The 22,572-nt window shown below is 51.7% G+C and overlaps 10 protein-coding genes across 10 annotated transcripts; 4 read left to right on the top strand and 6 right to left on the bottom strand.

Moving 5' to 3' along the window:
- The first annotated feature begins 55 nt into the window (after window positions 1-55).
- ASPZODRAFT_132055 (hypothetical protein) lies at window positions 56-3,305 on the top strand. Its single transcript, XM_022722920.1, has 7 exons — window positions 56-238; window positions 303-823; window positions 894-997; window positions 1,050-1,202; window positions 1,258-1,372; window positions 1,423-1,514; window positions 1,568-3,305. Exons 1-7 carry the CDS (start codon window positions 120-122, stop codon window positions 3,035-3,037), a joined length of 2,574 nt encoding a protein of 857 aa, XP_022581622.1. The 5' UTR covers window positions 56-119; the 3' UTR covers window positions 3,038-3,305.
- Window positions 3,306-3,556: 251 nt separating this feature from the next.
- Window positions 3,557-4,339, top strand: ASPZODRAFT_141872 (hypothetical protein; the record flags this gene model as incomplete). The annotated part of the gene is made up of 2 exons (XM_022724794.1): window positions 3,557-3,712; window positions 3,776-4,339. 2 exons carry the CDS (start codon window positions 3,557-3,559, stop codon window positions 4,337-4,339), a joined length of 720 nt encoding a protein of 239 aa, XP_022581621.1.
- A 323-nt stretch (window positions 4,340-4,662) lies between these two features.
- ASPZODRAFT_151666 (hypothetical protein) lies at window positions 4,663-8,174 on the top strand (the record flags this gene model as incomplete). The annotated part of the gene is made up of 5 exons (XM_022725755.1): window positions 4,663-5,180; window positions 5,251-5,763; window positions 6,194-6,195; window positions 6,498-8,024; window positions 8,098-8,174. 5 exons carry the CDS (start codon window positions 4,663-4,665, stop codon window positions 8,172-8,174), a joined length of 2,637 nt encoding a protein of 878 aa, XP_022581620.1.
- A 566-nt stretch (window positions 8,175-8,740) lies between these two features.
- ASPZODRAFT_132051 (hypothetical protein) lies at window positions 8,741-10,173 on the bottom strand. Its single transcript, XM_022722919.1, has 2 exons — window positions 9,471-10,173; window positions 8,741-9,391 (listed from the first exon to the last, which is right to left on the bottom strand). Exons 1-2 carry the CDS (start codon window positions 9,864-9,866, stop codon window positions 9,023-9,025), a joined length of 765 nt encoding a protein of 254 aa, XP_022581619.1. The 5' UTR covers window positions 9,867-10,173; the 3' UTR covers window positions 8,741-9,022.
- Window positions 10,174-10,329: 156 nt separating this feature from the next.
- On the bottom strand, window positions 10,330-13,611 carry ASPZODRAFT_95818 (hypothetical protein). The gene is made up of 8 exons (XM_022730514.1): window positions 13,536-13,611; window positions 13,052-13,464; window positions 12,789-12,971; window positions 12,372-12,731; window positions 11,767-12,307; window positions 11,371-11,711; window positions 11,116-11,293; window positions 10,330-11,050 (listed from the first exon to the last, which is right to left on the bottom strand). The coding sequence occupies exons 1-8, from the start codon at window positions 13,603-13,605 to the stop codon at window positions 10,680-10,682; spliced, it is 2,457 nt and encodes an 818-aa protein (XP_022581618.1). The 5' UTR covers window positions 13,606-13,611; the 3' UTR covers window positions 10,330-10,679.
- A 318-nt stretch (window positions 13,612-13,929) lies between these two features.
- On the top strand, window positions 13,930-14,960 carry ASPZODRAFT_159073 (hypothetical protein; the record flags this gene model as incomplete). The annotated part of the gene is made up of 3 exons (XM_022726382.1): window positions 13,930-14,061; window positions 14,119-14,263; window positions 14,344-14,960. The coding sequence occupies 3 exons, from the start codon at window positions 13,930-13,932 to the stop codon at window positions 14,958-14,960; spliced, it is 894 nt and encodes a 297-aa protein (XP_022581617.1).
- A 147-nt stretch (window positions 14,961-15,107) lies between these two features.
- On the bottom strand, window positions 15,108-16,250 carry ASPZODRAFT_15790 (hypothetical protein; the record flags this gene model as incomplete). The annotated part of the gene is made up of 5 exons (XM_022726332.1): window positions 15,108-15,159; window positions 15,212-15,335; window positions 15,390-16,040; window positions 16,095-16,100; window positions 16,157-16,250. The coding sequence occupies 5 exons, from the start codon at window positions 16,248-16,250 to the stop codon at window positions 15,108-15,110; spliced, it is 927 nt and encodes a 308-aa protein (XP_022581616.1).
- Window positions 16,251-16,710: 460 nt separating this feature from the next.
- On the bottom strand, window positions 16,711-18,492 carry ASPZODRAFT_1897791 (hypothetical protein). Its single transcript, XM_022727315.1, has 2 exons — window positions 17,623-18,492; window positions 16,711-17,548 (listed from the first exon to the last, which is right to left on the bottom strand). The coding sequence occupies exons 1-2, from the start codon at window positions 18,103-18,105 to the stop codon at window positions 16,736-16,738; spliced, it is 1,296 nt and encodes a 431-aa protein (XP_022581615.1). The 5' UTR covers window positions 18,106-18,492; the 3' UTR covers window positions 16,711-16,735.
- ASPZODRAFT_132045 (hypothetical protein) lies at window positions 18,342-18,653 on the bottom strand. Its single transcript, XM_022722918.1, has one exon. The coding sequence runs from the start codon at window positions 18,584-18,586 to the stop codon at window positions 18,404-18,406; it is 183 nt and encodes a 60-aa protein (XP_022581614.1). The 5' UTR covers window positions 18,587-18,653; the 3' UTR covers window positions 18,342-18,403.
- A 624-nt stretch (window positions 18,654-19,277) lies between these two features.
- Window positions 19,278-21,751, bottom strand: ASPZODRAFT_116075 (hypothetical protein). The gene is made up of 4 exons (XM_022721130.1): window positions 21,254-21,751; window positions 20,534-21,177; window positions 19,753-20,464; window positions 19,278-19,670 (listed from the first exon to the last, which is right to left on the bottom strand). The coding sequence occupies exons 1-4, from the start codon at window positions 21,683-21,685 to the stop codon at window positions 19,455-19,457; spliced, it is 2,004 nt and encodes a 667-aa protein (XP_022581613.1). The 5' UTR covers window positions 21,686-21,751; the 3' UTR covers window positions 19,278-19,454.
- Window positions 21,752-22,572: the final 821 nt, after the last annotated feature.

The following is a 22,572-nucleotide window of genomic DNA, read 5'->3' as shown; positions in this document are numbered from 1 at the left end:
GCCTCCGTACGGAGCTGGGATCAACGTCTCCGGCGAGTGATTCTGGAACGGCCTTTCCTTCTGGAGCAGGCAGACGAGGATGATAGCAGCGAGCAGTGGTGACTGCTGTACGACACGCCATGTCTGGTTCCGGGTCCGGTCTGGAGATTGAGAGCGACCTGCATTCTGCGTCGGCGAATACAGACACTCCGAGTCGCGATGCTGGGAGTGGTTCAACAACAGAAGGATTGCAACAGCCGTACGTGGCAGGTGGTTCTGGTTCTAGCTGATGTCTTTCAATGGTACTGACATATCTGTGAAAGTATTTCATTCAAGCGCAAACAGAAGAAGCGGACTACGTCGCGATTTAGTCTCTCGGACATGTTTCCCCGCGCCACGATGTTTGGATATTCGCCGAATGGACGAAAGCGCGAGGCGTCGCCGATGAGAGATTACGACCGACCGGGTGGAAATTCACATTCTCATACGAATCCGCAGAAAGACGGGGGTCTCCTGGATTGGTACGTGGAAGGACCCGGTCGTCGGGTCGGCTACGATGATCTTACAGCCATCGATTGGATCTTCGAGTATACGAAAGAACGACAAAGAAAGCGTCTGTTATATTCAAACAGTCAAGGGATCACAGGACAACTTCGCCAACTACTGGATGCCAGCAATGTTTGGGTGGTCTTGGTCGCTACGGGAATCGCAGTGGGGATCATCGCCGCAGCTATTGACATAGCAACGGATTGGTTGGGGGACATCAAGACCGGCTATTGTAAAAATGGCCGGGGAGGGGGGAAATTCTACTTGAACAGAAACTTCTGTTGTTGGGGTCATGACGGTACGTCCGGTCTCTCCTATACAGGACAGCCATACAAAGTGGTACACGCTGACATGCCTACTGTTGCCAGACTTAAACGAATGTCTTGACTGGACACCATGGAGGAAGGCATTGGGCGCTAACTCTACCGGAGGAGGGTACAGTGTGGAGTATCTATTTTATGTCCTCTTTTCCGTATGTGGCCTATTCCGTCTGTCTGTGGTGAATATATTTACTGATGGCTTAGGTGCTCTTTGCTGCCTGCGCCAGCTTTCTCGTCCGCACCTATGCCATCTATGCGAGACACAGTGGTATTCCGGAGATCAAAACTGTTCTCGGTGGCTTTGTGATCCGGCACTTCTTGGGTACATGGACTCTTGCAATCAAGTCCCTGGGGCTGGTGGGTTTGTCATTCTAATCAAAGCCTCCGCTAGCTGACATATTCTTGATTTTAGTGCCTTGCAGTCGCATCTGGAATGTGGCTGGGTAAGGAAGGCCCTCTTGTGCATGTTGCATGCTGCTGCGCCAATCTCATGATGAAGCCTTTTGATAGTTTGAACCGCAATGAAGGTTTGTTCCACTGAATCCACTATCTTGGAGAATATATGCTAAGAGTGTAGCGAGAAAGCGTGAGGTCCTGTCTGCCGCTGCCTCTGCGGGGATATCTGTGGCCTTCGGCGCACCGATTGGAGGAGTACTCTTCAGCTTAGAGGTATGGACCCTTGCTTGCCTGAATAGACCTTATGAAGACTTACGCGCCTCCAGCAATTATCATATTACTTTCCAGACAAGACCATGTGGCAAAGCTTTGTGTGTGCCATGCTCGCAGCCGTTACTCTACAAGCGGTCAACCCGTTCCGTACTGGAAAGATTGACCTCTATCAAGTCAAATATACCAGAGGATGGCATCGCTTCGAGATCATTCCGTTTGTTCTCCTAGGCATTTTAGGTGGGCTTTATGGGGCCTTTTTTATCCGCCTGAATATCAAGATTGCCAAATGGCGAAAATCCAGCAGCAAGATCCACCCACTCGTTCAAGTGGTCGCCATAGCTATCCTGACAGCTTTGATCAATTATCCGAACATCATGATGAGGACGCAGAATTCCGAGCTGGTCCATTCGTTATTTGCAGAGTGTGACACAGGAAAGGATGTCCTTGGGTTGTGCAGAACCGGAGCAGCATCGGTGGGCACGATTACCCTTCTGCTTTTGGCGGCAGTCTTAGGCTTCTTCCTAGCGTCAATAACATTCGGACTAGATATCCCTGCAGGTATCATTCTTCCCTCTGTCGCAATCGGTGCACTCTATGGTCGCGCTTTAGGCTTGACTTTCAAGCTGTGGCAAGAGACATATCCTCAAGTCTTCCTCTTTGATAGCTGCGAACCAGACGTCCAGTGTGTCACACCTGGAATCTACGCGATTGTCGGTGCTGCATCTGCTCTGGGGGGTGCAACTCGAATGACAGCGTCGATTGTGGTTATCATGTTCGAACTGACAGGTGCATTGACCTATGTGATTCCAATCATGATCGCAGTCATGCTCTCAAAATGGTGCGGTGACATTTTTGGGAAACGTGGCATCTATGAATCATGGATCCATCTCAATGAGTACCCCTTCCTCGATCACCGAGATGACACTGCACCTCCAGATGTTTCCGCAAACAAAGTCATGACTACTGTCGACGATATGACCATCATCCCGGCTACTGGCCATACAATTGGCTCACTCCAGGGTCTTCTGGAGGTCACACCGTACCGTGGCTTCCCTGTTGTCTCGGATACCACAAATCCTATCTTGCTGGGCTACATATCTCGCAATGAACTTGCCTTTGCCTTGAAATCGGCTACGTCTGCGGCCGAACGCAACCTGCCGGAGGAAACTCAGGTCTTCTTCGCACATCAGCCGTTCGCGGACCCCGTGGAGACTCTCGATCTCCGGCCATGGATGGACCAAACCCCCATCACGCTCAACAGTAACGTCAGCTTCCTGATCGTGCTGCGGATGTTCCAAAGACTTGGTCTTCGATATGTCTTGTTTGTCAACCGAGGTATACTCCAGGGCCTGCTCACGAAAAAGGACGTCTGGTCCGTTCTGAACGGCGCAGAAAGTCGCCGGGCGAAGGGACTCGGTGACGGTGTATATCGGGATGGAAATATTGCCGAAGAGCAAGGCCTACTAGGGGCTGATAGAGAGCACCCTCTTGCCAGTCCTCTTGACCGCCGGCCGTCTCTATAACAGTGCGTGCTGCCTCGTCGATTCGTTTGATACTCATCTCGTTTGGGAGTGGCAGGATATGATCATTTTGGACAATTTCCTTTATTTGTATAATTTCAATCTTCTTTTCTTACATTGCTTGTGCCATTTGAAGTATCTGGTTGTTTAGACATGCATATAGGGTATAATCTTTCATCTCACTTTTGTTGCTTTGGTGTTCAGGTAATATATTCTAAAGATATAAGATATATTTATAACCTAGTTAGTGAAAAGAGTAGGAATAGTGGATAAAAATCATTAACACCATAGCTCTATAGAAAACAAAGGAATCCAGCCTTTTTTAGGACAAGAGAATAGTAGTAATATATAGTATATTCTATTGTTGATTATTTGTCTTTGCTGTCAGTATAAATTCTAGATTCACTGATAAAAAGTAGTGCTGACTCAGCAACATGATATCCCCGGCCCTTTTGTAATCGTCACTGTGCTTTCGCTTCGCCTGCGATAGATGGGAGCCGATCGGAGCAATCGAACTCGACAATGGCCGATCCATTCGAGGTGCGCATGCGCTTTTCGACGCAGCTCCAGCACCTCAGCGCGTCGGTGACCTCGTCGCAGAAAGCCGCCCACTATGCGCTCAAATACCGGGATATGGACGAGGATCTTCACTCGTGTATCTTGGAACAACTGGAAAGGGTAACTTTTTTCCCCCCCTATATATTTTTTATACATAAGGTTATGCTAACTGTTTCTGCTTAGAATAACATGAACAACCGGGCAAACATCATGTATTTCATCGAGCACTTTTGCGAAATGGCCAGCAAAGAGAACCATCTGCCGTACGTCCGGATGATCAGACGAGACATTTTCCGCATTGTGGATGCCGTCGCGCCAGCCGATGGATCCGGCGCCGCGAACGTGAAGCACGTCCGCCGGGTTCTGAACGGGCTACAGAGCAAAGAGATCATTCCCGCGGAGACCGTGGCGGAGATTGACGCCGGGCTGAAAGAACGCGAAACCCACCCGGCCCATCTTGATCTCGAAGCGGAAGAAGGGCAAGAAGGCAGCGGCAAGTCCAAGGGCGGGACTCCACGCGGGTCCAGGACGAACGGGATGCGCGTCGACAAGAGACAGATCGAGCAGCGCATCGAAGAGGATCGAGAGCGCAACAAACGGCTACGGGAGAGTATGTGGGCTGTCAACGGGGACGACGGCGAAGAACATGCCCGCTTCTGGGACGAAACCAGTGATCTCGGCGAGGACGATCTGATCGATGCTCTGGAGGAGTCCACTGAGCGGACTCGAATGGCTTACGCGCAATAAGCTGCTCTTCTACATCTCTTGATTTCCTTGGTTGTATATACTAGGTTCGGGGGCTGGTTGGAGTTACGGTTGAAACAGATCAGCAGCGACTGATATTTAATGAATATAATGATCTTCTACTGGAGTCTAAATACAGGATTTATTCATAGAGAAAACAATCTTGGCTATCGATAAGACACCGCCTTCGGAAAAACTAAGCGCCGGCGGTTTCTCCTTGTCCTGCAGAAATTCTTCAGAAATCGCATGCCGCGGCCTCTTAAGAAGACAAGAGCCTTTGCATCTGCATTGTGTGCTATCTTCCGTGGCGATAGGTTCAAGTCTCTATGTTGTCGCAAATTGTTACGGCAGCAAAAGGTTTATTTTCGAGGGAAGAGTCTCACGCTATTACCTCGTTGGGCCCAACTGATAACGCATCGGAGTTATCCACCATGGTCACGGCAACCAGACGAGGGAAAATCATGGCGGATCGGTCTCCGTCTGAAACGGCGGCTGCTGACTCAAGCCCTGCGACTGGGAAACGGAAGACTCGCACACAGGACGATCAAAGCAGCAAACGGAGGAAGAGAAGCAGCCTGGAGCAGGTGAAGAAAACGCAAGACGGAGCAGAACTGCCCACCAAGGCCCCGTCGTCCAAAACAAAGCATATGAGATTTGATAGCGAGGAGCCCGAATTACCGGTTGATCTCGATGTGGAAGAAGAAGAAGCTTTGGAACCCGCGCAAGATGACCAAGCCAACGAGGATGATAGCAGCGACGATGAGGCCCCCGAGGCGATCACCAACTCTGCCCAACTCTCCAAGATCAAAGAGGCGTCTAAGAAACAAGAGAAGATGAGACAAGCGTGAGTTTCGGGCTGATGGGGTTTCCTTTTTTTTTGGCTTCTTTACATGTTGCTGACTTTACATTTTCAGTCAGGAGCAGGAAAAGAGGGAAAAGAGGCGCCAACTAGATGAACTTCGCAAATCGCAAGCGAAGTCATTAAATCACAGCAAGCAGGGTGTTTCGCTAGTGAAGAAAGCTGCCTCGGACGATATGCTCTCTGAAAGCACGGCAACCCTTCAAGGCTCGACTACGCAAGATGCCCGCACAACAGCCCTTCCCGCGTTCCTTCCCGACGAGATTTTGAACGCCGAGCCAGTTACACAACCCGTCGTTCCCGAGTTTAATTTCGGTACGAAGAAGCCCAACAAACTGAGGTTCCTGGATACCGTCGAAAGGGGTCCCAAAGATGTGAGGATGGGCGATGTGACCATCCGAGTGTTGGATGGGAACTCAACGTCTAAGAAGACGAATCCTTCATTAGCCCCGAAAGCCTCCAAGTCTGGACGCAACGTCAAAAAGAACTGGCTTGAACGGGAACGAAGTACGGCAGGCCTCAATGGAATGAGGAGGACAACCGGCTCTTCTGGATTTGTCCGCAAGAAGTAATCGTCGGGATAACCCCGAGCAGCTGCCGTATCGACCTTCACGGCATCCCGATCTATGCTATCCTCTTGATCTCCACCAAAAGTTTCTCTATAAAGTACCCTACCTCACTGGAAAGCCTTGAGACCACTTGGTCTGACCACAACGGTCTGACCATTTTCGTTTTGGAGTTCAGACAGCTCAACAGCTTCCGCCCAAGTGGAATAATTACCCCCCACCTGGTCAACTAACGAAGAATGAAACAACACCCACAGTGGGTTTGAATGTTTCGGGATCGTGTACTTCAGAAAATATTGTACATAGTAGCAACTGAAAATACTACAAGATATGAAGCAGTGCCTATCTTATCGTTTCCAACAAACACATGGGGATGATTCGCTTGATTATTGGACATAAGCCAAGAAGGTGTAAATACTAAATTCGTTAGAGCTGTAGGCCTGTCCTCAGGCTTTGAATACGGGATGAATAATAATTATTGAAGCTTGGTGCTTGTCCCCATCCGGAGCACTAGTCCCGTTCGGGCCATCCATACCAGAGTGGCAGAATTGGCAGAACTCCGACAGACAGTCTTTACGGAGTAACTCTGTTTTCCTCCTTGCCCTTGGGACTTGCACCCACGTCTGAGCGCCCCCTTTTGCGCCATCGCGGGCTTCGATTGACCGGCTCGTCAATGGGGACTTCTGCTTCATTCGTATCTCCCTGTCACCTCCATTGATCATGGCTTCCACGACAGCAGAGGCAGCACCGCTCCTTCCTCAATACCAGGTTCCGGGGTCGCCCTCCAATACGTCACCGCGATCAAGCCGCCCACCGCGGACGGTCACCTTCAATCCCCTGACCACCATCAGCACATATGGCGGGCCGACGGCGACCGACCCGACGTTCAGACCGCTGCAGACCGGCTCACCTCCCGTTTCCGTCAATGCGCAGAGTCTCTCTAGGCCGAGCGGCCAGCCGATGCTGTCTGCCCTGAACAGCAAGCTGCGACGTCGGAATAGCCACGGCGCACCCTTTAACCCTCCGATCACTTCTCTCCCGGTCGCCCCGAAGATTGGGCCGCAGCGAACGACTAAGAATGCCCAGAAGCTCAAGTTGTTGCCGGACCCGGTGACCGCAGCGGAAGGAGAAGAAGGCTTCGACGAAGACATCCCCCGCGATGTCTACTCGCAAATCACCCGGATCAAGGAACCCACTGCCCGAAGCCATGCCGCAAGGCTGGGCAAAGCAGACCGTGAGAATATGCCCCGAGTGACGGCGTATTGTACGGCCAATTCGTACCGTCTGGAAGGCGTCCTGCGGTTTTTGAAATCACGCTCAAAGACTCGCGGAGCAAACCCGAAACTGTTTGACGAATGTGTCTATTCGCCGTTTGATTATCAGTTCGAAGAAAAGCAGGCCAGGGCTGAGCCGCTACTGAACCCGGAACCGGAATCGAATGACCGCCAATCACTACAGCAACGGAGGCCTCGCGAGCGGAGGTTCTCAGACAGTGCGGTGGAGGTAGAGGACAATACCAAACATCGACGAGAAGATCTCATCGACCTCCATGAAACCAATACTTCTCACGCGGCAGGCAATAGCGCAGGTGACGCCATCTCGGAGGCGCCGCTGCATACAACCACCCCTGAATTCGACACTACGATCCACATCCCCGAAGTATTCCTGTTCGACTACGGGACCGTCGTAATATGGGGTATGACCCCTGCGCAGGAACTGCGCTTCCTGTCTGATGTATCGAAGTTTGCAACCTCGATCCTAAGTCCGGACGATACGCAGGTGGAGAATTTCAACTTCTACTATGCGCGCGAGTACCAGGCTCGCATATACAATGACTTCATCTCCCTGCGCGATCCGCGCAACCATATGACCAAACTCGCCATCTCTCATGCCCTTGCCCAGTCCGTCAAGACCTCGCTCTTTGAAGATCTCGTGTCAGAGACGATCTCAAAAACGGCACCCCTGCCGGCTCAAATCGCACAGACGGGCAGTGTTAACCTCACCCGACGCGAGATCAATATGCAGGTTGGCGAGCTCTTCATTCTACGTATCAACATCCATCTCCAGGGCTCAGTGCTAGATAGCCCCGAGCTGATGTGGGCGGAACCGCAATTGGAACCAGTCTACCAGGCTGTTCGGAGTTATCTCGAGATGGACCAACGCGTGTCCCTCTTGACTGAACGGCTGGATGTTATTGCAGATCTTCTGGCGGTCCTCAAAGACCAGTTGACTCACCGTCATGGCGAATACCTCGAATGGATTGGTAAGTGATATACATGTGGAGTTTCCTGGGGATCTCTTTTTCATTTTTTTTTTGTTTTTCTAATATCTTGCAGTCATTGTCCTTATTGCCGCCGAGATTCTTGTTGCAGCTATCAACATCGTCGTCGACTTATATGCTGGGGTCGAATAAACCAACATTATTTCCATACCTTAAGCTATACAACCCCCATTAAGCCAGCCAGCCATTCCCGATATCGCCCTACCAGGAACTTCGACCGTTCACCCTTAATTAAAGCAAATATTCCCATGTGCGTTGTGTGATAATACATTGACAATAAAAATAATGTTCGGACAGAAAAAACATGGCGTTCTGGTTTTTATTGCAATGGTCGTTTCCTTGAGGGCGCAGTTCTCTCCAATTTCTCTTATGAAGCGTCCAGTTCCCAATCCATGGAATCACTTGTCTGGTCTCTCTTATCAACTAATTAAAGCTGACCGGTGGGTGTTTGATTCTGCTGTTTAGAGTGGTTGTACAGAAACTGTGTCTATCATATCTATAACTCTCTCCCTCCCCATCTTATTCAGTTCGTTGTTATCATCCTTCTATCATTGGAATTTGGAAAGATGGGGCTAGAGAAATCTTAAGGAGAGGGCTTGTCCGATGTTTATACCTAGGTAGTCTATATAATGTTATGCCTATCAGGCCAGCACTATTCAATTTTACGAGTAGCCTTAGTATGTTTCTAAAAAAAATATTCTCCTATTATTACTTTTTTTTTGAAAAAAAGTGGTATAAGTGATTATATCCTTCAAGTAGGAATGATTACAGTCTAAACTGTACACCAGACCTTAAAGATTAACCCATATTCATGCTAGTTACCTATTTCCGCATATAAACCAACAAAAGAATGAACCCTACCCGTGCCATCTAAGGAAAAGAATAAATAAGAAATAATAAGAGGGAATAACAAACAAAAGAAAGAGGAAGAAGAAGATGATGAAGAGAAAATGAAAGAAGGAAAGAAAGAAAGAAGACGCCTAGCTTTCCTCTTTCGGCACCTTGGTATCGATATCCATATCCATGGGCATTGATGAGGGCAGCTGCTCGCCAGGTTCCTCGCCATTATTCTCCTGGGCGTCGTCATCTCCGTGGTCTCTGTCGTTCGCCTCGTGACTCGCAGATTCCATCTCGGGGGCGACCGGGGTCGCAGAACCATTACTGCCAGATTGGACGCGGAACGTCGAGGTCAGTTCTTCCTGTGTGGGCGCCGGTGCGAGACGAGGCAGCGAAGTTCCATTACCAGACGCAGCAGGCGTGGATTCGTTGTTGGCAACCTCATCATCGAGACCATCCATGTTCATGTTGGACTTGCGGGAGCGCTTGATGCGAAGCGGACGTTCTTGGGGCTTAGAAAAGTATACAGTCAATGGACGTGCTCAAAAAAGAAAACCGAAGATCCGAGGCTTTAGATAGGTGGTAGCTTACCGTAGGAGGCTGATCATCTGAGCTTCCTTCCGTCTCGTCATCCAGATACGAGGCAGCATGGCCAGCCGCGGAATCACCACCCGCAGCAATATTGTTTAAAGCAGCCGAGCTTGACATCAAGGCCGCAGCGCGAGCACGTAGCTCTGGACTCAGGCCCACCTGTGCCTCCTCCGCCATGCCGGTGACCTTTGAGAGGCGCTCTAGCAGGATGCAGGACTCGAGTCGCATTTTTTGAATATACTGCCAGCCACGCCGGTTGCGCAGACGCATCAACTCATTTTCAGCCTCGACTTCGTTCAACCGCTTTTTGAGGGCGATGCATTTGCGCCGGTATGCGCTTTCGATACTGGGGGGGTTAGTCGAGGGCAGAGCAGAAGATGTGATGGAAGGTTCCATGGTGGTAGCTGGTCTCCTGTTTATGAGGGGATTTCGATGGACGACACCAGGGTGGTCTGGGGTATCGGTTTTTTTTTCGTTTGTTTGGTTCGAGGACTTTGTATCTGTCAAGAATAAACGCGGATGACCTTGGACGAGGAGCGTTCTGTTTCAGACGGAGACTTCTCCCTATGGTTGATCTGCCTCGAGGCTGTAGATACTGAACGGCGCCGGAAGGAGGGTGGTGGGTGGTTTTCAGCGTATATTGCCTTCCTGACGATGGTTGGCGAGAGAGGGAAGATACAAGCCCTCGTTTCCCGGTCGGTGCTACTGCAATTGCTCGACATATTCCAAATCACCCTCGCTGCTGCCGCCTTTGTGGTGATGTTTCTGCCGGGTGGTTATCAAAAGCGGTGAGGCCAGCCTTGACGGTGGAGTCTGAAATAACACTGAGACACTCAGTCTTCACTCAATATTCACTTGTGTTCTTTTATCATAGAGAATAATAGCTTAAAGGTCTATATTTACTGTGCTATAGTTAAATTTATCCTGATGTGAGTTTCATTAGTTACTGTTCTCTCGCCGCCTTTCTCACTTCACCTGTTTCTTATAGATGTGACGCCATTCATCTGCCAGCTTCGCTGCCTTAGTATGGGGGTATGGATGCAGGTTCATCCTTTGATATACCATCGTCATCAGCTTTCATCAGAATTAGGGATTCATAATTATTAATAATATCCAAATTTCGAAGTATAGTATCTGCAATCCATCTTGATAGAAGAGAATAACTATATAGACTGGAATGGACCCGGATCATCACAGAATAGTGATTCATTACCACTGCATCGCTTTGGGAACCGACCCTCCAGTTTTTGGTTTCAAATCCAATACTACCGACTGACTTGAATCAACTCTCTTCGGCGTACACATGACCTCGAAGAGTTTCTTCCCGAAATGTCCAAACGCCGACGCAATCCCCCCAAGCTGAAAGAGCTCCCTCTCCATCTGGGTGGACTGAAAGGGATAAGTCTGTCCACTGATGCGGACGACGCTGTCGTCGAGATTGATCTCGATCTCTGCACCGTCCTGCGCGGCCTCAAAGAATGCCGGATCCGTCATCCGGATCCCCAGGAGGCCGAGATTGGGCATGTTGCGCGAGAAGATGAAAGCAAAGGACTTGGCGATAACGCATTGGACCCCGCAGCCTGATGTTTAATTAGCAAAAAGCACAACTGTTTTTAAATGACAGTAAATTATCCTATCATCCTACCTAACAGTGCAGAGACGGCTTGCTCTCGCGACGAACCACAACCAAAGGCCGTGCCGGCGACGACGATGTTGAAGCCATCTTTGACCCGTTGCCGAAAGTCAGGGTGCGAGTATTCAAGGCAATGGGCGCCGATGGCTTCGTTGGTTGGGCAGGTGACGAGGAACTCAGCCGGAGCCAGCTGGGTATACATACGTTAGTGAACACCTTTCCCACACTATAACGATCTCTGTGACTGCTGGAGGGGGGGGGGGTTACAGCATCAGTGTCAATAAAGTCGCCGAGGCGATTCACTCTGCCTTTCAGGAATGGCTCTTCCGCGCTTGTTCTAGTACGTGTATTGATAGACTCGGCAACCGTCAAATTTTCTATATGGCTGGCAGTTCCTTTTGTAAATGGTTTCACAGCAGGTGAACCGCTAGGTTCAACATATACTGGGCCGGAGCCTTCATTCAAGGCTTTAGCAGAGATTGGCGCAGCTCGAAGGGAGTTCCAGCGCTCTAGATCAATTGCGCGTAGTAGTGAGTGTGGATCGGTTAGTTTCATATCAAAGGATGATGCGGCTACTGTAGCGGCGGATCCCAGGTTTCCAATCGAGCCTGTAAGTGTCTGTCAGTATGTGTTTATAAGGACATACTGATTAGCTTAGCATACCCTTTCCCATTCGGTTTTCGAAATTTCGATTCTGTGAAGATAACCAGACCTCCCCGACACCGGCCTGGTCGGCGGACATGCCGACACAATAGCTGCACCCAGGGACCCCGAGCTCGAAACCTGCTTCCTCATATATCTCAACAAGCCCTAGCTGGCGCAGCTTGTGCAGAATTGGTAGAGAACCGGGGACGACCTTCCGTTTGCCCTTCTTGACGGGCCGCAGGCCCTGCTGCAGGCCCTGTTCCAGAACGAGTGCGGCCAGGATCAGCTCCTCTTCCGTAGTGGTGCAGGCGCCGATGAAGCAGCCGTCGAGCTCCATGCCTTGGTGCTGTGCAACGGGAACTACATCGTCTGGGCTTGGATACCGGGCGAGAAAGGATCGTACCTGAGCAAGATCGATCTCATGTGTTTCTGCGTACTCTGCATCTTCGTCGGGCTTGAAGTAGACAGAACTCTTCTTGTGTTGGGATAGCCGTCGTTTCTGGACGAAGTCGAATGTTGCTTCATCAGGGACAAACACACCGGTGATACCACCGAGTTCCTACAGATATGAGCCATTTTCCAAGGTCGCTACTAGTCATCCAGTAAGAAATGAATCAAGGTACCGTGGTCATGTTGGCGATAGCAAACCGAGAATCACAAGAAAGATGCCGGACCCCAGGTCCTGTGAATTCCACGACCCGGTCTGCGGCAACGGTGTTTCTCTTGAGCTGCTGCAAGATATAGAGCACGGTATCTTTCCCGCTGATGCCAGGGTTCGGAGCCCCAACAAGACGGATGTTGACCGTTTCAGGTACGCGGAACCATGTCTCGCCGATTACCAGAGGGAGGGTGACATCTGCAGCACCAAGCCCGATAGCCAGACAACCAAGCGCCCCCGACGAAGTGGTATGGGAGTCAGACCCAATCACTAACATACCAGGTTGGACTCGCTCGCGGTAGAACTCGGTATGGAGGATGGTATACTTGATAGTGGAGTTATTAGCAAACTTCAACCGCGTAAAAGGGAGGCATCTTGGTACATTCATCCCCTGGTATTCCGTCATTTTGAAGCTATGTTTGGCCCTTTCACTCGCGTCGATCATAGCCTTCACCTGAGGAACGTGTTTAACTCGCGGGTCCACCACATGGTCTCCCGCGAGCCAGAACCGATCATTGCGAAAGATTCCTGGCTTTCCCAGGAGGTTGTATGTGGTTTCCATCCCCTTGGAAAGGCGGTTAGTAGTAGTAGTAGTAGTAGTAGTAGTAGTAGGAGTAGTGGTAGGGCTGGGATGCCTGAACTTACCCCCCAAGATGCCTCCGACGCAATCACCCAATCTACTCTGACGCGAATGAGCTCGCTCGGCGCCACCCACCCCTTCTGGTCGACATCGTGCATGGCAAAGATCTTTTCGCTGACCGTCATACCTCGCCTGCCGGCCGGCCGTGTCAGAAGCGGCGGCGGCACCGACTCTGCTCGGTCCGCCGAATTGAGGGCTTCCAGCCACGCCGAGACGAGGAACAAGATCTCCGACTCCTGCTCTGGCGCGAGAACCGTGCTGTCGACAGCGAGCCCGAGACCCCCAAACTCAGGAGACAGACAGCAGATCGTAACCACGGTGTTCAAGGCACCCGCTTCCTTCGAGTATCCCTTCTCGTCGAGGGCGACGGCCACGCGCCGGACTTGGCCCAGGACTGGCTCTTCCACAAGGATATCATCTGTAAAAAAATCTACCGTCAGAATCGCCTTCCCATCATCGTTCATCACCAGGAAGCACCACTTAGCTTACCCGTGAGACCGTCTTGGGCGACTTCGCGCGTCTGGTAGAGGATCTGGAGCAACCGAGCCACTGTAGACATTGCGTCTCTAGAATTAGTACCAGCAGGCATTTCACTCAACGATAGTATCATACCACCGAGAGTAAAACAAAGCCCCCGCAGGTCAGTCACTGCCGGTAGACATATCACACTCCTCCCTGTTCTGTTCTGTCATGTGCAATGCTTACCTGATAGGCTGGTCCTATCCTAGTTACCTCGTACTAACTCTCACTTCGGCCCCCGGAACAAGCAAAAGAGGGTCGCACAGGACAACAAAGAAAAGACCCCGACTCCAGGCGAGGGGATTATCATAGGGATTTGGAAAGTGTGAGGAATGAAGGCTCTTGATGCTTCATTCGACTCAAGATGTCTCAATCCGCGGCTGCCACGCTACGCCAGCGACTCGCTGATCCATCCAAGATCGTTGTCGGAGCAGGGGTCTTCGATGGCTTGACGGCTAGGATTGCTCTTACAGAGGGATTCGACTGTCTTTATATGGTAGGTTATTGGTGCTAATCTGTGGACAAGGTATTGAATAACTATCGCTTTGAATAGACCGGCGCCGGGACGACCATCTCTCGACTCGGACTCCCTGATCTGGGCGTTGCGACGCTCAACGACATGCGGGACAATGCAGCCATGATCGCCGGGTTGGACCCTTCTGTGCCGTTGATTGCAGATGCAGATACAGGGTTTGGAGGTGATACCACTACATCTATCTTGCTTTCTTACTATCTAGTCATGTCTTGAGAAAGGGACATACTAATAGTACTGTCAAAGGCTCTCTGATGGTCAAGCGTACGGTGACAGAGTACATTCGAGCAGGCGTTGCCGCGCTGCATCTAGAAGACCAACCGACGACGAAACGCTGCGGACATTTGCGGAACAAGCAGATCGTGCCCGAGGAGGAATACCTCGGTCGGATCCGCGCGGCGGTCAACGCACGCGCTGCCGTGGAGGGTGATATTGTTCTCATCGCGCGGACGGATGCCCTGCAGTCGCTCGGGTACGAGGCTGCAGTGTCGCGGCTGAAGAATGCGATCGCACTGGGCGCGGACGTAGCTTTCCTCGAGGGCGTCTCGTCGGCAGAGGAAGCGAGGAGTGTCTGTGAGTCGCTGAGCCCGACTCCCGTCTTGTTTAATGCTGTGCCGGGCGGTCTGTCGCCGGCCTGGTCGGTGGCAGAGGCACAGGAGCTAGGGTTTCGGATCGTAATCTTTCCGGGGCTGGCACTGGGGGCTGTCTACGAGGGGGTTCGGCGGGCGTGCAAGAGACTCAAGGAGACGGGAACCCAGGATGGGTCGGTGAACCCGCACGATCTGTTCAACGTGGTTGGCTTGAAAGAGGCGGTGGCCTTTGATATGGCTGCTGGCGGTGGTCTGTACGACAAGGGAGTATGAGATCAATCTTCCAAGGCTAGTACTAAACCAACCGTTATGTCATATGTTCATTAAGGCGAGCCGAATAGTAGAACACCAGGCTAGATAGAATAGATAGTAGATACATGCAACCAAGGAATATAAAGAAATGGCCCTCTTGAATTGCAGCTAATGGCCACCGGTGGTGGGAAGACCAAGGAAGACCTTGAACGAATCGTAACTAGGCCAGTTAGTAAAAACCTTCTCAAACCATGGAGGGAGGGGGAACATACATTAACCATTGGAAGCCAGTCAGTGTTCCCAGCATGATGATACGAGTCGTCAGGCCGTTCCAGAGACCCGGGAACCCAATATTACCATAGATTCTCGACACGGCCTTCATTGCAGACTCGCCAGCTAGAGGTCTGTCAGCAGACATTATACTTATCAGAGAAGGAAGAATTAACACACCCTGACGATCTGCATTCAGTTTGCTGACCATGACATCGGCCGGGTGGCTGACAATCGCACAGAAGATACCAGCAATATAACCGCCCAGAAAACTGACGCCCGTCTGCTGTAGCCCATTGAAGCTCTCCTTGGGCCGGCCCAGCGTGCGGTAGATCATGCTCACGGTCTCTTCAAAGGTAGCAAATTTTGTCATCGTGTACGGGATCTGGCGCGCCCAGAGCGGGTACAGACCCTTGTACAACCCCCCCAGGCCCTCCTTGGCGACGGCCTTGCTCCAGCCCTCGCGCAGGGTGTGGGCGTAGGGCGGGAGCGAGGTCTGCATGCGAACCTTGATCGCCTCAAAGGGACACAGCGCAATGTCGGCCAGAAACTCGGCTGACGCGCTGGCCCCCAGATGGACCAGCGTGCGGTTCGTGCTGGGGAACATCTGGTCCCCGTACAGGTATTTGAAGTACTCGTAGAAGCCGTACTTGCCAGCCCCCTGGAACGAGTATCCCACAAAGGTCGGCGCCCAGCCGAAGAACACGCCGCGGATGCCTTCTTTGGCGAATATCGACCGCCACGCCGACATGTTGGACGAGTAAATGCTGGGATCGACCTGCCGACGACACTTGACGAGATCCAGCGGCGTGATTGCGGTATGAGTTGGGCCTGCTGGTTAGAAGGGACTCAACGTTTTTCTCACAAGTTCAAAACGGCACTCACCACACGCTGATACTCATATTAGCAAGGCTCTCTCGCCAATGAATTATCATGGCTTCACTTACCGACAATCCCACCCAGCGCACAGCTATAGAAATACCTGCTGGTGTTGGGCTCTATCTTCCCAAACGGAAGCTTCCTCTCCGAAACGACAGCCATTCTGGTCTAAATCAATCAGAATATCTAGGGACCTAGAATGAAGCAAAGATAAACAAGGGATAGTCAAAAACAATCAAGCAAAGAGTAGAGTAGTCTTGTTGCTTAGACCAGGGTCCAATATATACGGAGGTCACATTAATAGGGGACCTCGATCGGCCAAATGTCGTAACTGACCCCGCCAGCAGCCCAGCCCGGCTTACCTATTACTAGGAACTAACAGGCGCCTCTAAGTACCTAAGGTATCTAAGACATGGCTCTTTCAAGGCACATGCTGGGCCAGGCCGGGAACGGCAGGACCCATGTAACACATGACGTCACCACATCCGCCATTGCCGGAAGGAGCGATAGCGATGATAACACAAACAGTCTTATCAGTCCAATTGAACCTAAGGTACCAAAAGGATGGATGTACAAGCACTCTTACTCAGCAGGCTGACTAAATTGGTGGCACTCGTAAGCACTCGTATAGGTACCTAGGTATTTAACTAGGGATGATCCCCCCATTGAGAGGGCGGAGATCCAGGAGCCCCCTCTGCCAGGGTCAATGCCAGCTTGATCCCTACCTCAGAGCCCAGTCGTGCGAGGGCAGTACGGACCTGCTTGCTCTGGTCAGGGGTTGCCAGGCCGCACGAGAGCACGTACCATAACGGCCACAGCAGACTGTAGCCGTGAACCGCCTTGAATTTGTGCCGACTGCTGGGTTGGGAAGCCCAGGGGCGGGCCGGGTCGGCGGTAAAGCGGCCGCGGGGGTCAATGTCTCCCAGCGCAAAGGGGATGCTGCGACAGATTTCGTCGATCATGTCATGAACCACAACCTGCGTAGATGACAGTGCTGAGGATGATAGGTTTGGAGATATGTTGCTCAGGCTGGCCAGCGGGGCGAGGGCGCCTTGTAGCCCTGTCAGAATCTGCTGCATCACGATCCTCACGGCACGGTAATAGTTCCAGATCGTGGCGACAGAGATTCGTGGATAAGTGATGAGTAGTTGCTCTCCGGTCGGCGAAGGGATCACCGACGGAATCCACTCCTCTGGAAGGCCGTCGCACCATCGCACCAGGTCTCGATCTAATCCCCGTGCATATTCGAGCCAGGTCGCCAATTGCCCGATGACGAGAGCAGGGGACACGAAAAGCTGCGCCTGCATGGCTGCCTGTGCGGAGGAGACCTTGACAAAGAACTGGCTGATCTTTGATGAAGTGGTGATCAACCGAGGGATCGGGTCTGAAACGTCCAACGCGGCAATGATCCATTCCATATCCAACCGAGGCTTATCACCAAGAGCGAGGATTTCAATATGCTATGAGATGTCAGCACAGTGTGTTAACTTACTAGGTAGCATCTACCATACACAGAGGAAGATGAGAGACGCACCGTGTTCGCATAGGCATAGTTGAATAGATCTCGCCCCTGTGGATAATCCAGCTGACCCCTCCCTCGAAGCTTTATCAGCAGCTCAAACCCCGTCGTATGAGAGCCCGACAGTCCATTCCGGTCTCCGCTGATATCTTCAAACAGCGAGATAACCACCACTGCCGCCAAAGTCTCGTCCTTGACCGCTTGGCTGTGCGTGTTCAGGAGCTGCTGCAACGCCCCCAAAGCCTTTCCGTAATTCCGTCTCGCTTTCGAGATCAACGATGGCGCCCGGGCTTCATGCCCTAGAGCTACTTGGGCAGCGGCATCCACCGCCAGCCGAAAGCATGCGCTCGCGGCGTCTGAGCTCGCCTTCTCCTGGCACTTGGCATACAAGTTGGGCAGGAAGCTTAGATGACTTACCGACTGATCCCAGTCGCCGGCCGTCGTATACTGCTGGATGAAATAAACGAATGAACGTTCCTCCCACGTCGAATCTGCCATACGATACGACAGCAGTGAGGCGAGACCATTCGTATCTGAGCTGCCTGACGATGACGAAAAAGAAGAATAAGAAGACGATGACGACGACGACGACGACGACGCGGACGATGCCACCGACGTCAACGAAGAGCCGGACCTCGTCCACAATGCATCCGAGGGCAGCCGGACGGCAAGCAGATTGCCTTCCCGGGGCTGGGCCTGCTCTGCCCCGGCAATCCGGCCAGCGCGGGCCTTGTTGAGTGGCGGTTTTCGTGCTTTTAGCGTCGCATTCTTCGACACTGGCCGGTATCCCGGACAATCAGCCCCGTAGATCTTGCAGTTCCTGCAGCCGGGCTTCTCTTCGGAACACTAGAGTAACAACAGTAAGAATAATAAGCCCATCTTCATATCTTAAAAGAACAGGGGGAGAAAGCATCTTTAGTACTTTGATCTTTCGCTTTCGGCACAGATAACATCCAGTGCTCGGCCCGACATAGACCATCGCTGTGGGCGGAGGGAGAGCACACACACTCGGTGACTACTCCTGTCGTTCTAACAACTTTTTTGATCCTTTCCACTCCCCCCCCCACAGAGTCAATACCAGCAACTGTTGACAGTAGTAACTTAGGTAGGTATGGATCACATCAATCGACTCGGGGCAACCAGTCCGATCGCATCCTGGCTAGTTAAGCCGTAGTCAACACTCCTGATTTAGTGGTGCAGGGAGCTCTGCTGGCGCCTGTCCTTTTCCTTCGGGGAGGGGGATTGTGCTTGAAGATGGCAAGAAATTCAGGAGTCACCCTAGCATACGACGATCAAGGGATGTAAGTACACAGGTAGAACCGATCTGATAAGGAGGCGGTTGAATGGACAGTCGAGTCAGCCTGCGTATGTAGTAGGGACGAAGTAAGACGAGACACACAGACCCTCTGAGGGCGTGTTTGTTGACGGGCTTAGTCATAGGCAGTACCTCTACACTACTCCAAGTCTGTGGTTAGTGAACTATAGTAGAAGTTTATTTCTAATATTATCATTGATTAGTAGTAGTAGTAGTAGTCGTCGTGTTAGTAGTAGAAGTAAGTCATTCAAATTGTACGATGCTATTTCAGTATTTCAGTGCACGCTAACTAAGACATGGACGAACTCTTTCCCCGGTAAAAGAGGAAAAAGAGCAGTGAAATGGCAATCATAGACCCCCAGATGGCAGAAATATAGACCATATTCCGGGCCGGGTATCTCGGGAGCTCCGAGGAGTCGACAGCAGTTAAACGGCGGAGACAATTAAGGCACCTTGGGAAGATAAGACCAAAATCTAGGCCGGAAGAAAAGCCCTCGAGGGGTGCGGGTCATTTGGGGACGGTTGTGGATGGCTAGGAGGACGGTGCATCCGCCATCGGCTGGTCGGCTTCGGTTCCTAACGATATTGCTGGAGGAGGGTCGGAGAATATGGCTCTGCGCCTACCACTGACTGCAGAGAGATCATGGCTCCCTTCTCTCATCGGACGCAGACCAGGAGTGCTCGAGGCACTCTCAAGGATGACCAAATCGTCAGGGTTGTCTTCTGGCGGCGGAGCAAAAGACCAGACCTATTGTATTGTGTTGAGTTAAGGAAATTGAGAAGTAGGTGGGGGGTTCCATGAACGAAGAGAGAGAAAAAAAAGGACTTACCTCCATTACGGTACGACCGCCCCTGTTCGCCAAGATGACGGCCTTTTCATCCTCGAAAGCCACTCTCCAGACGGCCTCGGCGGGGGCAGAAAGCTCCCGGAGCAACTGACCCGTCTGCAGACTCCAGATCTTGACGCGACCGTCGCTGCCTCCGCTGACAATGCGAGTGCTATCAAACTGTAGGCTGGTGACGCTATTATCATGGGCGGCCAATCTGTGGATGGGAACCATCCGGGTGAGCGACCAAACTCGGACCGACCCGTCGGAGCCACCAGTGACCAAGGTATCGCCTCTTATTTGCAACTGCCCGACCAGAGAGGTGTGGCCTTGTAATATGGCATGGCACTGACCAGAGTGCGGATCCCATATCCGGACGCTGGTATCCAGACTGCCTGTTGCAATCCGTCGTCCGTCGAAAGCAATAGCATAGATCTGGCTGAAGTGGCCCGAGAGCGTCCTCAGACAGCGCCCTTCAGGGATGCTCCATATGCGGGCAGTTGTATCGTAACTCCCAGAGACAACTAGTGATCCATGAATGGCCAGGCAGCGGACACTCGCTTGATGCCCAAACAAGACATTTTTACATGTGCCCGTGGCAAGATCCCATATCCGCAAAGTGGTATCCCTGGACCCTGAGATGGCCGTGTTTTCGTCCGACATCTTCAGGCAGCGAACAGTGGATGTATGGCCGCGTAAAAGGTGGATTCCCGCGCTGGAAATTCCCTCGTCAGTTATCATCTTCATCTTTTTCCTTTCTCATAGTAGGAATCAAAGTACATACCCGGTCGCCATGTTCCAAACTCTAACTTCCCGATCACAACCACCGCTCACCAAAATGTCATCCCATGGAACCATCGCCCACACACCCATAACATGACCCTGCAGTGTTTTCTGATTCTCTCCGTTGGTGTCGTAGACATGAATCTTTGCATTATCCAGAGCGACCACTATATACTTCGAAGTAAGGTGAAGACTTGTGACGACGCCTTGCTCTGGAGTAATAGGCCGCTGCGTGCATCTACCTCCTTTATTCCATGCTGATTCAACCATGTACTTCTGTTTGAAATGAGACCGATAAGACAGGGGCCGGGCCCGCCGTTTCTGCGTCGGGGTTCTGGTCGACGCAGACAACTCGCTGGCAACCGACTGAGAGAAATCCGAAAAACTCTCTGCAGGCTGGTAGCTCGAAGCAGACAGCTTCCTTTGAAAACTGTTCCAAGAGCGTGCGCCAGGCACGATCTGGTAAGAGTGGGCGCGGGACGAGGCAAGGGAATCTCGATCGCCTTCTGACATCCGCCGGGCTGTGTAGGCGTGCTTTTCGCAGAGGTTTTTCCAGGTGATGTCGTCGTTCAGCAACTCTCGCCATCGGCGTGAAACCTGGGATGCTCTCGCGAGGGTCTTGGGGTCGTCGATGAAGGAGAGCACCTAAGAATGGAAGAAAAGACACAAATGTCAACATAAATCAAACCGATAAGTTCAAGATAAGTTCAACCGGCCTTACCCTGAGACAAAGTTCGGTTGGGAAAACCTGAAAGGGGTCCTTCCTTAAGCGAGGCCCGACATAACTGGAGACGAAACTGAGTTGCTGGTTATCGCACAGGCCCAGAATGCCCACGAGGAATTTCTGTCTCTTGGCGCTCGACAGCGAGCTGAAATGGATTCGGGCGTTCAGGAGAAAGGCATCCTCCTCCTCATCGACCGAGTGCCAACTCGGCAGTCGCTGGTTTGGCGTAGGACTCGGCGCCGGGGTGGGAGGGGAGGCAGGCGCGGACGGCAACAGGCTTGGGGGGATCGCGGTGACGGATTTGTGGGAGGAGAGTAGGGAGGATCTGGAGTGATGGTGACTTGACGACAGACTGGAGACGGAATCTCTGCCAGCAGAAGATTCGGCGTGAGCAGAAACCAGCTGCTCTGGTAAGCTGCGCGGACTCATGCCCAGGTCCCTCGACGACGATAAGACGCCCGACACTGGCGGAGCAACGGGGAAGGGAGGGGGGGGGGGAGGGATGATCTCAGCGATCGGGATTATCTGCTCTCTTCTTTGATCCTATCCTATCGGCAGCAGGAGGCGCCCGGGACGGCCAACAGGCATAGATCAGGGGTATCAAAAGGCAAAGACGGTGTATTATGTAGAGAAGCGAAAACGATCGAGTTTATCGGGGCTGAAGTACCCCGTAAGCGCGAAAACGATTGGTGTGGGCGCAAGAGAGCGGCAAGAGCACAACCGGGTCGCTGACAAAGTACAGAGGGAATGAGGTCAAGAGAGAACAGGGGAAGCCATCCATCCGACAGCAGGAAGGGGAGGGCCTTGCAACAGACAACTAAAGTAAATACTGAGTGGAAAGAATCGAACGGGGTCTTGTCACTGACAGAGGAAGCGGAGATGAAGCCGGATCATGACCCTAGAGAAGCACGCAATAGGAACAACTCACTGGATTATCTTTAGTGACTCCAGAGATCCTCCCGTTCACCGTTCACGGCTCCAGGATCACATGATGGACTGACGACGGCCCGCAGTCAGCGGCAAGACTCGAAGGCGGTCAAGATTCGCCATCGACTTCTTTTATGGATTATTATTGGGTTGGTACGATATTACGATATAACAGGTACTAACAGAATAGACAAGGTTCATACTGCGCAAGGAGAAAAGCTGGGGCATCAAAACCTTCTACTACCATACTCTCTCTTCAAGAAATCATCTATCTGTTGATGTGGTATGCAACATCAAGCTTTTGAAAACACGACGGCAGCAGCCAAAAGAAAAATAGAAAGAATTAAGAGCAACAAGCAAAGATGGAAAGAGAAATAGGCCATACATAT

This window comes from Penicilliopsis zonata (assembly GCF_001890105.1).
Source record: "Penicilliopsis zonata CBS 506.65 unplaced genomic scaffold ASPZOscaffold_6, whole genome shotgun sequence".
NCBI classification, from domain to species: Eukaryota; Fungi; Ascomycota; class Eurotiomycetes; order Eurotiales; family Aspergillaceae; genus Penicilliopsis; species Penicilliopsis zonata.
This window is presented reverse-complemented; position numbering and strand designations above follow the sequence as displayed.

What these genes read in the sequence shown, in the direction of transcription:
- ASPZODRAFT_132055 (XM_022722920.1), top strand. Translation starts at nt 120, where the DNA reads ATGTCTGGTTCCGGGTCCGGTCTGGAGATTGAGAGCGACCTGCATTCT. An exon ending in TAGTTTGAACCGCAATGAAG is followed by an intron (nt 1,373 to 1,422) that starts GTTTGTTCCACT and finishes CTAAGAGTGTAG; the next exon opens with CGAGAAAGCGTGAGGTCCTG. An exon ending in GAGTACTCTTCAGCTTAGAG is followed by an intron (nt 1,515 to 1,567) that starts GTATGGACCCTT and finishes ACGCGCCTCCAG; the next exon opens with CAATTATCATATTACTTTCC.
- ASPZODRAFT_132051 (XM_022722919.1), bottom strand. Translation starts at nt 9,866, where the DNA reads ATGGAACCTTCCATCACATCTTCTGCTCTGCCCTCGACTAACCCCCCC. An exon ending in CAGATGATCAGCCTCCTACG is followed by an intron (nt 9,392 to 9,470) that starts GTAAGCTACCAC and finishes TACTTTTCTAAG; the next exon opens with CCCCAAGAACGTCCGCTTCG.
- ASPZODRAFT_1897791 (XM_022727315.1), bottom strand. Translation starts at nt 18,105, where the DNA reads ATGGCAGATTCGACGTGGGAGGAACGTTCATTCGTTTATTTCATCCAG. An exon ending in ACTATGCCTATGCGAACACG is followed by an intron (nt 17,549 to 17,622) that starts GTGCGTCTCTCA and finishes GACATCTCATAG; the next exon opens with CATATTGAAATCCTCGCTCT.
- ASPZODRAFT_132045 (XM_022722918.1), bottom strand. Translation starts at nt 18,586, where the DNA reads ATGGTCTATGTCGGGCCGAGCACTGGATGTTATCTGTGCCGAAAGCGA.
- ASPZODRAFT_116075 (XM_022721130.1), bottom strand. Translation starts at nt 21,685, where the DNA reads ATGAGTCCGCGCAGCTTACCAGAGCAGCTGGTTTCTGCTCACGCCGAA. An exon ending in GTTTGGAACATGGCGACCGG is followed by an intron (nt 20,465 to 20,533) that starts GTATGTACTTTG and finishes GGGAATTTCCAG; the next exon opens with CGCGGGAATCCACCTTTTAC. An exon ending in GCGGTCGTACCGTAATGGAG is followed by an intron (nt 19,671 to 19,752) that starts GTAAGTCCTTTT and finishes ACAATACAATAG; the next exon opens with GTCTGGTCTTTTGCTCCGCC.
- ASPZODRAFT_95818 (XM_022730514.1), bottom strand. Translation starts at nt 13,605, where the DNA reads ATGTCTACAGTGGCTCGGTTGCTCCAGATCCTCTACCAGACGCGCGAA. An exon ending in CGAAAACCGAATGGGAAAGG is followed by an intron (nt 11,712 to 11,766) that starts GTATGCTAAGCT and finishes AGACACTTACAG; the next exon opens with GCTCGATTGGAAACCTGGGA. An exon ending in AGCCGTCTCTGCACTGTTAG is followed by an intron (nt 11,051 to 11,115) that starts GTAGGATGATAG and finishes ATTAAACATCAG; the next exon opens with GCTGCGGGGTCCAATGCGTT.